Source organism: Thamnophis elegans, chromosome Z, assembly GCF_009769535.1.
Source record: "Thamnophis elegans isolate rThaEle1 chromosome Z, rThaEle1.pri, whole genome shotgun sequence".
NCBI classification, from domain to species: domain Eukaryota; kingdom Metazoa; phylum Chordata; class Lepidosauria; order Squamata; family Colubridae; genus Thamnophis; species Thamnophis elegans.
Genome location: NC_045558.1, coordinates 23,661,522 through 23,679,545, shown reverse-complemented (window position 1 = coordinate 23,679,545; position 18,024 = coordinate 23,661,522). Strand labels below are relative to the sequence as shown.

Here is an 18,024-nt window from a genome sequence, read left to right as displayed (position 1 = left end):
TATTTAAAAAACATTTTCTTGAGCTTATATACAAATATTTTTAAATGCTGTATTTCATAAACATAATTTAGAAACAGAATTATTATCTGATGCAGCAAGGGCATACAAGGACCATATATTTCAAATTGTATGTAAGGTAACTCTTATTGATATAAATTATTCAAAATAAGTAATAAGGTATATTTGATATACCAATGAGTAGCCAGTTACACTGAACTAATGCTGCCCTAGAGATTCCCAGATCCCACAAATTACATATACGCTTACACATCTGTGTATTTATTTATGTGGGGATGCCTGTCGCACCATTTATTTTGGAGCTCAGGAAGACATACTGAGGGCACCCCCCTCTTATTTTTTCCAACTGTGAGGTAGACTAGGCTAAAACAAAAATACTGAAATTATGCAGTCATTTGTGTGCTTGTGGACAAGTTAAAATATATATCTCCCACTCATAATCCAACATTTAGCCACAACACTACAAATAAGAAGGAATTTAGAAAAAAACCCTTGCAAATGTTTCATAGCTTTTGTATTTAATTGCCAGTACCCTGATGTCTTCCTAGAACAGTGATGGCAAACCTTTTGGGCTCAGCATGTCAAAAACTCAGAAAATGCCTAACTTGGCTCTACAGGTATGTGTCTCTGTCCCTAGCCTACCCAAGGCTTATCCAGGTTGTATGAGGCCTTCATTCATCTCCACTCTCTCTTTGGAGTATGTTTTTCCAGGGCCTCCATAAACCATGTGAAGGAGTTCTGTAAAATCCCACTTTCACCTGATTTTTGGAAACTCTAAAGCAGAACTGGGCATTTTACAGCATGCAAGCTACATCCTGCCCTTTGATTATCCATATTTGGTCCATGGCAGTGGGGCGACTGTGGGGTAGCATGGCGGCAGGCCTTCAAAACAGTCCCTCTTTCTCATGTCGCCTCTTAGGAAAATTAATTGCTCATTGCTGCTCTAAAGGCCACGCAAAAGCACAGCCATCTAACATGACATCCTGCGGCTCCGGAGGATGTACAAGAACACATTCTATTTTCTCGGTTTGCAGACTCCAAAAATAATGTGAGAAGAGACATGCTTTTGAAAATAGTTGTTGATGAACACTGGAGTCTCATCCAAAACATTGTGGTGCATTACCTTTGACATATGTGTCATAGCTGCTCCATCACTGTCTTAGAATTTAACCTGCACTTTCTTGGGCAATCTAGAAATAGAACATATTCATAATAACACAGAAGAGATTTAAACCCATTTAAACTTGTCTATTTCAGATATGTTGTTTATTCTTTAATTTTTTAGTGCAGTGTTTCTCAACCTTGACATGTTTGAGATAGCTGCACTTCAACTCCCAGAATTCTCTTTTCAGTATGCCTCAATATGTCTAGAATTATAGTCTTACTTTACTTCCTGAATTTTTGTTAATTACATACACAAATATTATTCTTATGGCTTTACCAACAAAATACTTTAAATGATTATATTAGAATAGTGCTGTACAATATAAATGTACAAGTGAACAAGGTGTTTTTGGTATGATCTCCATCAGGCAATGTCTTTTATCCTGCTCAATTCATTGAGGTGGAACATTTGAACACAAGTGCTTCCCATTTAATTTAGTCGCTTCTCTCGGGTATCAACTGACTGCTTAGCTTCATCAGAAGTTTTATGACAAGACCTGCCTACAAAACAGAAAAAGACATTAAAATAGTAATAAAAGTCAGGTAATTGTAGCATTTTCATCTATTTATTTAGAAAATCCGTATGGGCATCCATGTTACATGTGATTTCGAGCAGCATACAAAACAATGTAGCTGCTCTTAAAACACTGAAACATGAACAAAAAATGAATTATAAAAAAGCCAAACTTGTGGGGGAATAACAATCACTTACTATCATACAACCACCTTGCAGGCTCCCTGCAGGATGCCCAAGAGTGATAGAAAAATATTTCAAAGGGTTTCCCAAAGGGATGAACCAAAACTAAGTGAGCAGAGTTCTATTACTATCTCAAGGATAAACTTGATAACTGAGGATAATTGATAATTGTGCAAGTGAGCATTCTACATACTCACATAGAGAATATTACCAAGGTCTCACAACCCAATCTTCTTTGAAGACTAGCACAAAGATACCCAAATCTTTGGGGATAACTAGACAAGCACATTGTATCGTCCACTATTTTAAGCTTGAACTTTCCAAACTCTTTAATTTCCAGTAAGAAAGCTAGAGTATTATTGTCAGCAGCATAATTTTATGCAGGCCAAACTCTTTAAAAAGAAAAGCATAATAATGCTTTTACTTTCAAACAGTTGCTGTTTGAATGCTGGATGTCATCTGTTTCCTCTCTGTTAAAAATGTAGGGTTTGTTTGCATTTTGATTAATAATAAATAATGAAGATTGGAATGTTTTCTAGAGTATAGTTTGGTATTTGGTAAGCATAAGATTATATAAAATATTAAGATTTTAGTCAGCCTTAATCACTCAAGTGTTTTCAAACAGCTATATATATTATGTGTAAGTCTTGCAGTAAGCCAAAATATGCAGACCAGTTGCTTGAACTATTCTAAATTCAGTTTCTGGCAGGTTTCACTATTATTACTTTTTTTATAGTTGAGAATATTTCTATGCTGCTGCCAGAACATGTCTGATCAAATGATTATATTGTGAAGACTTTATTCAATAACTTTACGTTAACCTAATAATCCAGTCAACAATATGTTCCTAATTTGGGAAGATTTACCATTAAGGAATATTAGGGGAAAGGACACTCTATAATTGAAATACCTGCTTGGTGTGAACTATGAAACTCATTTTGTTTTCCAGACTATGAATTTGAAAACAGGTATCGCCATCTCCCAACTGCCACATAAAGCAACCGTATTTTAAACTTATGAGCAAAGCCTAGAATATAAAAAATATAAAAGGGAAAAAATGACAAAGTCCAGTAAGTTCTGAATTGAGATATGCTAATTGCTCAAACTCTTTTGGACTGGGATCACTAAAACACATCTAATTTCAACAATGACAACAGATAATCGCATTAAAATAAAACAAAATATTTTTTGAGGTTTAGCAATTGGGTTCCATCTCACTATTTTCTCTTATATCAACCTTGTTTCCTCTTCCGGTTCTCATTTATTCTTCTAGGAGTGGAATTCTACACATTGTGTGTAGTATCCCCTATACAGTTCCCCAGTTAGGGAAGTAAGCCTAATATGTTGTTTAGTAGGAGAAAATTAGTATTGCTGACACTGGTGCCAATGAGGACACATGTTTTTCCCTCTAAATATTCCACAAGAAACCTATGCTTTTGTCAATGCCTGAAACTGTGTTGCTTGGCTTAATCAGAATGGAATGCTTATCTGTAAGTCAGGAATCCCCAAAATCTTCATTTGATCAATTCATGAATTTTCAGATTCTTCGTCGACTCCCTAGTGTTTATTATATTAAGATACTCAAGGTTGCTGTCACTGCTGGCTGTTCATTCAATCTTGAATAACAACACTGCTTCATCATAAGTGACTTCACATTCAAGATTAAGGACTGGGGTGGAACTCAACAGAGAATTCCAAAGATTAAATGATCGCAACTGATCTTCCAGCATTTATTGATCACCTACTGACTCCCAATTAGTTACTAGCACCTTTTTTTATTTCTAGCCATTAACTGACCCCTACTAATAGTAAATGTGAACATGGTTTTTTTTTTAATATCCAGAGTTTCTTTTCCTATGAATTACCTAGGTTCTACATGAATTAAAGTAATAATATCAAGGATGCGCACAGAATATTACCTTGGTACCATTTTTTGGATAATTGTCAGATAAAGTATGTGACTGTATTGAGAACTCATATTGGCTACATTACATTCACTTGTTAAAAGTAACTATAGATATTTCTGTAGCATTGTTATTAAAGAAATGGATGCTTGAAAAACAAACAAAAATGGAAATGGGCAATAATTTCTGAAGTTTGAAGTATCTTTGAAGGAAAATACATTTTTATTAGTGAATAAATTACAGAGAACTAATTCAAGACTATCAATGCAACTATCAGATAAAAAATCACTAAATATAAAATATCTGCTGAAATATTATGCCTAGTAATTCCTTTTTTCTTCCCCTGATTAGCATTTTCAACACAATTTAAATTAGCTAAAAAACAATATGAGGCAGTGATGCAAAACCTGAGTCTTTCCAGACTTACAATTTCTATACAAGGAGTAGGAGGCATCTATGTCTAGATGCATTTGCATAAATTTCAATTCCTTCTAGAATGAGAAGTTTGTTCACTATCATTCATAACTTCCTTACTAGACAGGATTATTACATGCAGTTTGCATGAGATTTTACAAAATTATAATTGATCCAGACTCAGCTATACAAGTAGTCACAGGCATTCCTTGTGAACATATCAACCATTACTATAGGAGCTACACTAGTTGGCTTCTGGCTGCAATTCAAGCATAGGCTATCAATTTTAAAGCCTTTTATGGGTTCAGATAATGAAGAACTACTTTTTCCGGATAACATCTATCCAAAAAATAAGGTCAAATAAGTTCAGTCTCTTTTTGGCAGGGATGTCAAACTTGATTTCATTCAGGGCCACATCAGGGTTGTGTTTGGTCTTGGGGAGGTGGGAGAAGCATGATCAGGATGAGCATGGCAAACTCAACATTACTCATGGTGGGGGCCCGGACACTCTGCCAGAGAAAATGGACTCCCAAGCTCTGTTTCTGGCTGCGATGGCCTCCTGCAACCCTCTGCCAGAGAAAACGGAGCTTGGGAGTCCTCCCAGCCTTCCAAGGTCCGTTTTTTTGCTGGCAGAAGGATTGCGGGTCAGTCCTTCACTGTTTCCAGGGTGCCCCGCAGGCCAGCTCTAAGCACTCTGTGAGCAGGTCACCCCTACTCTTTGAGTTCTCTCACTCATGAGTTTTGTTTTCCGGAGCACTGATTCTCAAGCTCTGTTGTTTTCCTTTGTAATAGCATTCCACTGAATATTGAAATTGTTTCCTCACTATTTGGCATTCAGAAAATCTGTAAAGGCCCAGCTGTTCAAATAAGCCCTGGGACGTTTGTCCCTCAATAATGGAAATAGTTTTAATTTGGGGAATAGATTGCAATTATTGACAGATTGATTTCATGCTTATTTTACTTTTATCATATTTTGTTTGGTTTACTCCAAGTTGTGGAATTATAGACCTCTAAGAGGTTGTAACTAGAATGGTTTATTCACCCCTTTAAATAAATACATACACAAGATAGCTAACTAGCTTAATAGTGACTCTAGAACCTAACATTCATACTAGAAAACTGGCAAGAAATTTGGAATTATCTTAGAGCAGTGTTTCTCAAACTTAGCAAGTTTAAGATGCGTGAACTTCAGCTGCCAGAACTCCCCAATCAGCCTGCTGGGAGTTGACATTTACACATCTTAAACTTGCTGTGCTTGAGAAATTACAATCTCAAAGGAAGGACTTAAAATGTTGTATATATCATTTTTTAAAATCCCTTGTATTCAACAATAATGCTTAATAAGTATTACAACAAAAGCATCACACATACCTTTGTTTCCATATTTAGAAGGTGGAGCCCTTTGACATTTATGCCTACATAAACTCTGATGACTTTATGGTTGCTTGAGCTTGCTTTTGTGAATACTTGTCCTGTGAAAAAAGCAGCTCCATACGTAGGAATTTCCCAGCAGTTTTGCAAAAACATGCGCTGCAGATGATGCATTTCTTTACTCACACCCTCGCTGGTACTGAGACTCTGGAAATATAAGTTGACATGCCCACAGGGAATATAGATTTAGCTTCTTTTTGAAATTTAAAAGCTTCAAAGAAATTTAAAACCCATGTTAAAATGAATGTGCTGTTGAGTTTCAAATAAGCATAAATGGTTAAAGAAGGTAAATGCTGTATATAACAACTTGTGGGTTCATGTAAAAGTTACACCAAAAGATTTCAGTACATTGGCAGGGAAAGACCGTTGGCTTATCTGAACGGCCGTTCTCTGGGCGCTGCGAGGAGAGTCCAAGCGTGGGTTAACACAGCCTATCTGCCCTTGGACTGAGTAATATTTTTATTGACCACGCCTCCCTTTGCCTCCCTATGTTCAGTTTAAAAACTAAAGGACAATCGTATGGTAAGAGTTCACAGTCAAATAAACCGTCATATACTTTGAAGAAAAACCCCTCGGTGGGTTTGGACTCTCCTCGCAGCGCCCAGAGAACGACCGTTCAGGTAAGCCAACAGTCTTTCTCCAGTGCGCTGCTTGGAGAGTCCAAGCCTGGGACATGTCCAAGCTATTGAGTCCCAGGGCGGGTAAGGACCGGAGCCTCCGGAGTCTCAGCAACTCTTTGCAAAATTCTTCTTCCGAAGGAGGCTTCGGCTGAGGCAAAGGTGTCTATTTTATAGTTTTTTATAACGGCGGTGGGGGAAGCCCACGTGGCCGTCCTGCAAATGTCCAGAATAGATGCCTGGGTCGCCCAGGCTGCTGAAGCTGCCGTGCTCCTGCCGTGCGGTGACCCTGCACGGAGCCGTCTTGCCCTGATGTTCATACGCCAGCTTGATGCAAGCACACAGCCAACGACCTACGGTGTGAGATGAGACCTTGCGGCCGAGAGACTCAGGAAGGAATGAGATGAAGAATGCCTCGGAATGACGGAATTCCTTAGTCCTCCTTACATAAATGCGGACGGCATGCCTCACGTCCAACTTATGCCATTCACGCACTCTAGGGTGAGAAGGTTTAGGACAAAAGTTAGGCAATATTATCTCTTGAGATCTATGGAACAGAGAGTTAACTTTAGGGGTAAATGAAGGATCAAGTCTCAATATAACCCTGTTGGTGTGGACCACGCAGAAGTCCTCCCTGACTGAGAGAGTACGGACATCCTGCGTGCAGATGTGATAGCCACCAGAAAGGCAGTCTTGATGGTCAGATGGCGCAGACTAGACATAAGCAGAGGCTCAAACGGGGGACCCGTCAGAGCCCTTAAGACAAATGGAAGGTCCCGGGATGGGTATCGATGGACCGTTGGTGGGCTGATGTTTGCTGCCCTTCAGAAAGCTCTTAATTTGAAGGTGCTGGCTCAGAAAACGAGAAGATCCCCTGGCCAGGATGGTCGATAGCGCTGCAACCTGACGCCTGAGAGTACTGAGTGCCAGACCTTTATCCAGACCCTCCTGTAGGAAGTCCAGCGTCTGAGGGACTGAGGCAGAAAAGTCGACAATGTCTCTAGCTTTGCACCACGATGAAAAGGCGGCCCAGGTTGCATCATATATTCTGGTAGTGGAGGGTCTCCTGGATGCTTGAATTGTTCGTATGACCTTGTCAGAGATGTTCTGTTTCCTTAGGAGGTCCCCCTCAAGTGCCAGATGGCTAGTTGTAGCCACTGGGGGGTCTGGATGACTGATGGCCCCCTGGCTGAGGGAGACTTGATCCTGAGGGATTCGCCACAACGACCCTTTCTGGTTCTTTGAACAGACAGTCTTTCACGACCGCCTTGGACCTCCACCAGGCCAGAAATTGGGTCACTTTCCGCAGGAGACGTATGCGCCTGTGGGAGTTGCTGGTTTTCGCTCTCTGCATTGGAAAGAGAAACCATTGCAGTTCCCTGGCATGCAGTCGGGCCCAGGGAACCACCTTCAGACAGGAAATCATGATCCCCAAGAGCTTGACGATCGGAACTGACCTGGACTGATGGCAGTGGTTCGCCCTGCTCCTCAGATTGTTCAGGCTGTCTGGAGACAGGAATACCTGGCATGAATTGGAATCGATGATGCTACGGGACCCAAAGGAGGTCCTATCTTTATTTCTATCACCGCCCTGTTGGAAAGATCTCTGGTAGGAGGAGGAGGAGGGTGCTTGAATGACCTCCTGGTTTCAAAAGGAAAGAGACAAAAGAGACCGGAGCCCTTCCGTTTGTTCTTAGTTTCGATAACAAACTTGTTCAGGGCCTCCCGAACAACTGCCTTCCCTTGAAGAGAACGGAAGCCAACTTCCATTTGGCCTTCATCTCAGCCTGCCAGTGCCAGAGCTACAGAAAGTGGCGAGATGTAATATTGGAAGCTAAGGCCCTGGAGGCAAACTTCATTGCATTCAGCAAAGCATCAGCTGAGTATTCAATGGCCGTAATGATTTTGGTAAGCTCATGGTGCTACCTAGACCTTCTGGAGGGAGGTTTGGATCTGAATTGTCTCAGCCAGAACAAGGATGTTCTGGTGAAGAAAGAAGCAGAGGTGGACGCCTTAATGGCCCAGACGGCCGCCATGTGTGTTTTGTGGCACGCCTTCTCTGACCTCTTATCTTCAGCTTTTAGACCTTCCAGGTAAGTAGGTTAGAATTGGATGTCAAGAACACTACTAGAGCATGTACTTCAGGAAATTTCAGGATGTCTTCCATCTTCCCATCTACAGAATAAAGGGACTTATCCCCCACACTGGGGTTGGTCAGGGTGCCGGGCTGGACCCATTGACGCTGGATGACATCCATGAAGAGGTCAGGCACAGGGATAAGCTCCTGGGTAGGAACCGTTTCCTTGAACAGTCCATGTTTATGATCCTTGGAGGAAGCAGGAGCCTGAGCAGAATTTGGTTTGGGAGTGGAGCCTAGCTCGGTTGCCGCCATGGCCTTGTGAAGTATAGACTTAAACAAGGATGGCTTAAAAAGGCCAGCGAAGGCCGGCTTGTCAGGAGGCAGGTCTTTGTCCTCTGAAAGCACGAAGCCCTCAGCCCCTTCTTTCTCCGAGCTAGAGGATTCAGAAGCTGATTGCGTAGGAGGAGAGACCGGCTCCTTAGAGGTGGAGGCCTTAGCCTGATGTTTGGCCTTTGGAGCCCTAGATTTCCGGGAATCTCTCTGGTTAATGCCCTCCACAATACCCTGGGAGATGGCCAGAGAAATCACCTCCCTCATTTCAGCTGACAATGCTGGGCTCTTGCCCTCCCTCAGGCGATGCTTGCTGATGTGCCCATGGTGCCTAGCCTTGCCCGAGCTGGAGTCCTCTTCCTCTGGCAAGATGCTCTGGGAGGATTCCCTTTCCTCCCTGATAGAGGAACTGGGCAAATCAGGATAGCCCCAGGAGGCCTCTGGTGAGGGATCCCTGGACCCATAATCCTCTACAGAGGGAGACCTACAGTCCCTGAAAGAAGGAGATTCAGCTCCCTCGCCCCTGAGAGAGGGTCCCCTGGGAGATTGATCCCTGTGGTCTGAGGGAGAACGATCCTTGTGGTGGTGAGGGGCTTTAGGCTCTGCTGCCTTATGGGGACGAGAGCCCTCTTTGGCCTTCTCTGGAGGCACTGAAGACCCCGGAGAGGACTTCCTGCCGGTGCCCCTCTTCCCCTTTCCTCCTTTTGGCAAGGGATCCATTCTACTGCGTTTGCTGGAGGGCCCTGCCTGCTCCTCCTGTGCCTCCCTGCATTCCTCAGCCATGCTGCAGTAGGCCACAAGTTAAGGCCTGGCGGAAAATTATCTCGCAGTGGAAGGGCACCAATGCTGGCCAGCCGGCTCAAGCGCGTCCGCAGATACTCCAGGAGGAAAGGGCCACCTGCTGGACGGATTCCTTCCCCCTATGCCCTTGGATCCCCAAGACTTAGCTGAGGAGGGAAAGGCTAGCCGGCGCCCTGGACTAGCCCCTCACCCCCGGCGGCACTCTGCGGCTGAGAGGTAGGTAATCGCGCTCTCCCTGGCTCGCTTCTTTATTCTTTGCTCTCTTGGAGCTCCTGTGTGTCCGCAAGGGGCAGAGGAACTCTTTGGAGTAAACAAAATGGCAGCCGGTACGCGCGCAGCCTCTACCTGCCAATTTCACTGTCACTCAGGGAAAAGCACGTGAAGCGGCAGAAACGGCCGCCGCTGATGCTGGGCAGAACAGAGCACCGCCACAGCCAGTGGCTAGCGCCCGCAAGGCTCTAAAATAGCAGCGGTCAGGGACACCGAGAACGGGATGCCGGTGCGCTCCCTTCCCCTCCTCGCTCGCCAGCAGGAGCCAGTCAAGCGACTCATGCGCCCTGTGCCACTTGCGACCAGCGGAGGACAGGAACCAGCCCGGGAAGCCTCTCAGCAGATTAAGATCAAACAATTGAAAATGAGTTTTGTAGACAGGTTGAGAAGAAATTAGTGGTAAATTTGGGTTGGGAACCCCAGTCTATCTGTCCTTGGACTGGAGAACCCCCCAAAACAGTTCTAATGGGCGGACTGAGTTTTTAAACTGAACATAGGGAGGCAAAGGGAAGCGTGGTCAAGAAAAATATTACTCAGTCCAAGGGCGTGTTAACCCATGCTTGGACTCTCCAAGCAGCGCTCTGGAGTACACATAAAATCATAAAAATCAAGATCAATTTGAATCAGTCACTGGAACCAGAGCCTTGTTCAGATAGAGATACAGATTAAAAGAGTTGGAAGGAACCTTGTAGGTCATCAAGTCCAACTCCCCGCCCAACAGGAGACCTTACACCATTTCTAACAAATGGTAGTCTAATCTCTTCTTGAAAGCTTTAAGTGAAGAAGCTCCCATAACTTCCGAAGGCAAGTTGGTTGGTTGATTGTTCTCACTGTCAGAAAAGTTTTCCTTACTTCTGGGTTGAATCTCTCCTTGATTAGCTTCCATCCATTATTCCTTGTCTGGCCTTCAGGTGCCTTGGAAAATAGCTTGTTCCTCTCCTCTCCCTGGCAGCCTCTCAAATACTAGAACACCACTATCATGTCTCCACTGGTCCTTCTCTTTACTTGACTAGCCATGCTCAGTTCCTGCAACTGCTGTTCATATGTTTTTAGCCTCCAGTCCCGTAATCATCTTGGTTGCTCTTATATGCACTTTTTCTAGCATCTCAACAAGCTTTCAGACTCATGCTGAAGCCCATCCTCAGGAAACTTCTTTGTCTCAAGCATGGGCCCCAGTGTGAGTCTGGAAGCTTGGAAGAACAAATCTCTGATCCATTGATCCAATCTGGACTGACTCAGATTGGATCTGCAACATTATCTTGAGACACGTATATTTGCCTTCATCCATAAAAATCAGCATTCATATGCGTAATCTTCCAGGCTGTGCCTCTGAACTGCAAGTAACATTTAGCCAGGCTTATCTTCTAATAATTGGCTTTCAAGAACTCTAAATCAGTTATTATCACTATATTATATGATGGTTAAATCCCTGTGTTATGTAGATTTTGGGTCTAGTATTTTTTTTTAAAAAAAATTGAATCTTTTTTTAAATCTTGAAACAATATGGCTTCCTCAGATGATTCATTTTTGCAACTTCAACATGACAGAAAGAAAACTGCACACTTTCTATGCAATTTCATAAAAAAACAAATATGTTCTTTGCTCATCAACCAAAAGGAGCAAATCTTCTAATTTTCCTAGACTTTATCTTCCTGATAATTTTGGTTAATCTTTTGAGCACCACTGTATCATTTTAAGATGTTCATTGTGATCACAAAATAATATTCTAATAATAGTAACCCATTCCATTTTTAAAAAATCTTATATTCAGTACTTTGGTTTCAGGCGTATTCAAATTTGTACAAGTTTTTTCCCCCCAAAAGAGCCTGAATTTCTGAAATTATAATGTTGTAATTATAACATAAGCTTATACCTTATACTCATGAAGTATTCGATTTGTCCAATGAAGTGCCTTACTCTTTAATTTGGTGATTGGTACTATAGACTTCAAGTTTTCTTCACTAAAAATTAAAATCAGACATATTAAATAATTAGAAAACATTTGAAAAATAAAATGTATTTGCCTTAAGAAAGAGATAAGTGCATAGAGAAATAATATGTGCTAAAAGTCTCAAGACATGAAATATTCTGCAGTACATTATTATGAACATTTTATTGAATAAACAGTGGAATATTTATAATATAAGTGCACATACTTTAGGAAGCCCTGCTTGTGCTTTTTACTTTCATAATTTCCATAGACAATTTGCAGCAAGAGGCTTGCAAGTGTTATCAGCTTGGCATCAGATGAAGCATAGAACCCTTTCAATAAATTGTATCTGGCCTCATCAAACAGGATAAGGATCGCCAGTGGATCTTCAATCTGAAAACATATAAAGATATAGTATATGGACAGATGCATATATAACTAAATCACCATCAAATGAAGCCAAAGTTCAGATGCTGAATTTGTAAAATCAAGTTGATATTATTGTATTCAGTAACAAGCCAATATATTCATTCTTTAAATTCCAACTTCCATCTCTAAAATTCAAAGCAATTAACAGCAGCAATTAACTAAGAGCAAACAAATGCTCAAGATAGAATATGCATAATAATCAAATGGTTTGCATTTTGGGTCATTTATCAGTAGAGGGAAGCTAATTCATTTGCTTTTTTTCAAATGTTCTATAATACAGGAATCATATAAATACTTCTGGAGAAAAACAACAACCAGCTTTTGACTTCAATTCCCGCCCGCCCCGCTCCATCCATCCATCCATCTATCCATCCTTCCATATATATATATATATATAAGATATATTTTTTTACAACCCCCGGTATGCCCAAATATGGGGGGAAGATCACTACTTCCATTCTCTGTCCTTCGGCTCGTCACAAGAGACCATCCAGGCAGAAACCCAATATTTTTACTGTTGTCTTTTTTTGTTACATTTTGTTGTACTTGTGCTGATAAATAAATAAAGGGACACTAAATAAATACATACATACATACATACATACATACATACATACATACATACATACACACACACACACACACACACACACACACACACCACATTACTGCATTTTTAAAATTGTATACATTTTCTAGAGTGAAATAACCATACCTTTCCTTTTAATAACCAAAAATAACAAGCTTCATAATAATTAAAATCAATAAAATCTGATATTCTTATATGTTATAGATGTTATATGTGTAGGTATATCTTGGTTGGTACCTTGAAAAAGGGCTGTAAGAGTGGTTATGTAAACATTAACATAGCCCTGAAAGAAAGGAAGAGCTGAGAAAAAACCCAAGACTGTCCTACATTGATTCCTTTTGGTATATGATGGCAGAGTTAATTCTGCCAGCCTTTCAAGGTTCTGTTATTGTACATTACAACAATAAACTAGACCACGGGTGTCAAACTTGCAGCATTTACGTTGCCGTCACATAATGTAGTGTGACTTTTTTCCCTTCGCAGAGCTGGGGTGGGGTGGCCTGTGTGTAACACATTGGCCCACAGGCCGCCAGTTTGACAACCCTGAACTAGACTATTTCCCAATCTGGCTTATTTCAAAGGATTGACAGTAAGCCACTTTTGTTCAACATTACAAATAACTTAGTAGCTATTAAAGAAGCAAATATCTATACTGATTAAAAATTGGCTAGTTGATGACAAATATTTAGCAAACAAAGAAATTTAGTAGTTATTGATTGTAGTGGGTTTTTATATGCTCGTAAGTCTGATGCGTAGGAACTACCCACCCTCTTTTTTTAAGCAAGGTAACTTGCCTTGTTAAGTGTGTGCATAAAATAATTTCTGGAACATTCAGACAACACTTTATTTATTTGCCTCCAGTTTCATACTCTGGTTTTGAACCTGCATGTGACATAGAGTAACTTATAATGCCAACCTTTTTTTCAATCTCTAAAGGTAGTCTCACATCCCTTTTCAAGAACAGCTGAGGTGTTTCCCTCTGAGGATCCAGGTTTGTTAATTCAGTGAGAATTTCAGGCCAGTCATGAACATGCTGGAGTGGCTTATGGTACGGCTTCAGCTGGAGACCTATAGAACAACAGTTCTAATTAAAGGTAAATACCAAAGTCATATATTTTGACAGCTTTTTAGCTTTAAAGGCTATATTGATTAAAAGAGGAAGGAATTCCAAAAATTATTGTCCATGTTAAATTTAAATTTTAAATACTTTAAAAGGAAATCACCCTTTTGAATCAATATAGAATTTGTAATTCGTTATTCTGTTTCTGTTGTGGCCTGCCAGCAGCCAGCAGAACTGGCAGCAGATTTAGACAGGGAAGAGGTTGGGGAGGAACATGGGTCAGTCCTGGAGTTTGGGGAAGACTCTGACAAGGACTCTGGGTTGGAAGCAGAGGTGGAATCAAGGCCGTATGACAGTTTATCAGCTGCCTTTGGAGTCAGACAAACAGCTGGAGCCTGTTCCCAGGGTGCGCTAGCTCTCAGTTGCCGGACTAAGGCAATGGATAAGGTACAAGGATTGACTTGGGAGTAAGGCCGCAGGTGGACAGTGTGGGGCTCCTCTGTGGGCCATTCATTGTGGGCCAGGACTTCGCTGGAGAAGAATTCACACTTTTCACATTTACAACAGTAGCATCCTCACTGTCACATGATCAAAATTCAGAAGCTTGGCAACTGACACATATTTATGACAGCTGCAGTCTTCTGGAATCATGTGATCAACTTTTGTGACCTTCTAACAAGCAAAGTCAATGCAGAACCAGATTCACTTAATAGCCATGTTACTAACTCAACAACTGCAGTGATTCACTTAAAACTGTGACAAGAAAGACTGTAAAATGGAGCAAATTCACTAACAACTGACTCACTTAGCAACAGAAATTTTGGACTCAATTGTGGTAACAATCAAGGACTAAGGTAAAGGTAAAGGTTCCCCTCACACATACGTGCTAGTCGTTCCCAACTCTAAGGGGTGGTGCTCATCTCCATTTCAAAGCTGAAGAGCCAGTGCTGTCCAAAAACTTCTCTGTGGTCATGTGGCCGGCATAACTAAATGCCAAAGGTGCACAGAGTGCTATTACCTTCCCACCAAAGGTGGTCCCTATTTTTCTTCTTGCATTTTTACATGCTTTTGAACTGCTAGGTTGGCAGTAGCTGGGACAAGTAACGGGAGCTCACTCTGTTACATGGCGTTAGGGATTTGAACCGCCGAACTGTCGACCTTTCTGATCGACAAGCTCAGCGTCTTAGCCACTGAGCCATGCATCCCACTACCCATATATAATTTCTACAGCTATTGATACTATTAGAAGTAAAAGTAAAAACTCTAAAATCAGCATATTTCAGAATCAACAAAAGCATTTTAATTACTTACTAAGGTTTTCAGAACAGATCCAAATAGTGAAGTATTGCTGTGTCTCTTGAGAAAGACGCATGCCTTCCATTATCTGCTGCACAGTAGTATTGTTTCCATATTTCAATTCCACAGAACGATATGAACCATCCATTCGATAAATTCGTACTTTTTCATACTATAGAAAATTGAAGGCGAAGATCAGCAAATTGATCAGCATTGATAGCAAAAGAAATACATAGTTATTGGAACTATCCCTTTTACAATTAATGAGCATCCTTGAAGGTCAAAACAAGGTTTTTCATCCCCTTCTCTGTGCAAAGGTCAGAAGGAGCATTAGAGTTCACCATGAAATACCAACAATATCAGAAAAGTTTTAATCTACCGAAACCATATCATACTGATAGAAAGCAACATAAGAAAATTAAAAGGCAAAAGAAACAGTCCGTTTTAGAAAACCATTATTTATTACATTATGTTATTAATTTTAACAGAGGTTTTAGTTCTTAGCCTTGCTGCAATGGTCCAAAATCAGTCACTTAATAGGTTATTTTTTTATGTAAACCTTTTTAACCTATAAAATGTAGGTATTACAATATTAGAAACATTATGCCTACTTGTTTATTAATAGCCTCCTTAAGTAACGTAGCTGTTTTTTCCCATTCATTTTGTTTGTTTTCTTCACAGATATTCAATGGTGTTCTTCCTTGTTGATCAGTGATGTGCTACACAGAAATAAGACAACTTAAAAATACATTTTTGTAAATGTAAAATCAAATGTACTTTCCCTTTAGTGAGACCTGAGTTTATCTAACTCAGTAATTTTTACATATATTTTACACCACCGTTATTTAATAATTTTTAAAAAGTCATTGAAATCTCACAAAATATTTTCAAAAACTAAATTTTCATGAGATTTTGGATGCCTTTATGTTTTCTTTTCTTTTCATTTTTTGGTGCTCAACATAACAAAAGTTCTTGATTTCTCCAGGATTTCAGTGAAGTGTCTTTTACAACCATTTCTAAAATTGGAGGCACTTGTACCTGAGATTGTTTTTTGTAAAACACATATTATAATATTATTATAGTTTTGATAAGAACTGCAACACGTACAATAATTTTCCCGTCCCAAAAGCTTTCTTAAGTTATTGTCTAAAAGTCTCCATATTCATCTATGCTTTCCAATACATGGATTTTTAGGTTTGAAGTTTAAACCATTTCTAAATATAAATAAGAGCACTTCTGAGACTTTCCAGTCTTTTCTAGGAAAAAGTCAATTGCGTACACTGTTCAAAGGCTGGCATTGATGTTATTCTCCCAGTAGGTGGAGACATCATCCAGATATAGGACTGGGTCTACCAAATTGATAAGTCACGCCCTCTATGCTAGCTCCTCCAAGCTTAGACTCAGTCCGTTCCTTGGACTGGCTGTGTCTGGTGATCTCTCCAATAATTTTTTTCTCATAATTGGATAAAATTCTGTAAATTCCCTTTGATTCGATATATTGGCTATTCTAAATTCTAAACTTGATAAATTCGCTATCTGGTGCTAGGAGTTGCTTCCTGACTTTTGATCCAATCCATCTCATCGGCTGGAACGTAAGTGGCACTGTCTTGATGTGCGTCGGGCTTTATGAGTATACATCAAATGCACTGCGGAATTCTGACGTTCAGAGGCTCTCTTTGTCCGATTCCAACCTGGAGGTAAGAAGGGATCCAAGGCTTCTTCTACAGACTTTGGACGTTGGGTTCGCTCAACGATTTCCAGAGCATATATAGCTCTCTCTCTTCTGGTTCCCCAACAAATTACGGCACACTTCATACGCAGCGCTGCCACCTCAGCTGCCTGGTCTTCTCAGGCCCCCTTGGAGGAGATATGCAGGGAGGCAACGTGGACCACACCATCTTCGTTCATCCGCCACTACAGGCTAGACAGATATGCATTGGCAGATGCAGCCTTCGGATGGCAAATATTGCAGTGGGTGGTGGCCCACAAAGAATCCTAAATCCTCATTTTGCCCCCACCCCCACCCCGTGGGACAGAATAGGCTTTGGCATGTCCCATATCTGGATGATGTCTCCACCTACTGGGAGAATGGGTGTTGGTTACTTACCTGATACGTCCCTTCTCCGAATGGTGGAGACATCATCCAGCCCCACCCTGTGAGTGTTGTTCGGACTAATCTTTGTTTTTTGCCTTGACAAGAAGAGATCACATATTTTATCTGAGATTTGACACAGCAGTCTACCTTTATTCTTCCTTCGTCTAAGCAGGGGGGAGCTAGCATGTGTAACCCGACAAAAGGGCGAACGACAAAACCGCGCCCGACTAAACCGCGTTGCTGACGTCATCAACACGCTGACAACAGCCAGCATGGAGAAAGAAGGGCGCTTTAAATAGCGTGTCGAAAGAAAGCCGATTTAACTTAAGGTAAGGGTTAGGTTTAGGGTTAGGTTTAGGTTTAGGTTTAGGGTTAGGTTAAGGGTTAGGGTTAGGTTTAGGGTTAGGTTAAGGGTTAGGGTTAGGGTTAGGGTTAGATTAAGGGTTAGGGTTAGGTTTAGGATTAGGTTAAGGGTTAGGTTTAGGGCTAGGTTTAGGATTAGGTTTAGGGTTAGGTTTAGGGTTAGGGGTTAAGTTTAGGTTTAGGGTTTACAGTGTGCTTCTTTCTCTGCGCTGTTGTCGCCCTGTTGATGATGTCAGCGACGCGGTTTAGTCGGGCGCGGTTTTGTCGTTCGCCCTTTTGTTGGTGAACCGCTAGCATGGAGGGCGTGACTTATCAATTTGGTAGACCCAGGCCTATTGGATACTGGCTGAAATAACCCATGTCTGGATGATGCCTCCACCATTTGGAGAACGGGTGTATCAGGTAAGTAACCAACGGCTAATCATTACTGTAGCAATAGCGAATCAAAAACCCTGCAAGATAAATCAGTTCTTCCTTAAGAATCTTAAGGAATGTACCTTAAGTACCACAGTGATGCCAAAAAGCACACCTACTTT

General features: G+C 41.1%; 1 protein-coding gene across 3 annotated transcripts in view; it reads right to left on the bottom strand.

Annotated features, from left to right (window-relative positions):
* Positions 1-18,024, bottom strand: part of KRIT1 (KRIT1 ankyrin repeat containing) — a 44,898-nt gene continuing 26,874 nt past the window's right edge. For all 3 annotated transcript variants that reach the window (XM_032237693.1, XM_032237695.1, XM_032237694.1), the window contains exons 10-17: positions 15,642-15,749; positions 15,046-15,202; positions 13,591-13,742; positions 11,883-12,049; positions 11,600-11,687; positions 5,569-5,775; positions 2,790-2,906; positions 1-1,683 (exon numbers count right to left, since the gene is read on the bottom strand). In XM_032237693.1, coding sequence (XP_032093584.1) covers positions 1,618-1,683; positions 2,790-2,906; positions 5,569-5,775; positions 11,600-11,687; positions 11,883-12,049; positions 13,591-13,742; positions 15,046-15,202; positions 15,642-15,749 — 1,062 coding nt within the window. In that variant the 3' untranslated portion in view covers positions 1-1,617. The remainder of the gene's footprint in view (positions 1,684-2,789; positions 2,907-5,568; positions 5,776-11,599; positions 11,688-11,882; positions 12,050-13,590; positions 13,743-15,045; positions 15,203-15,641; positions 15,750-18,024) is intronic.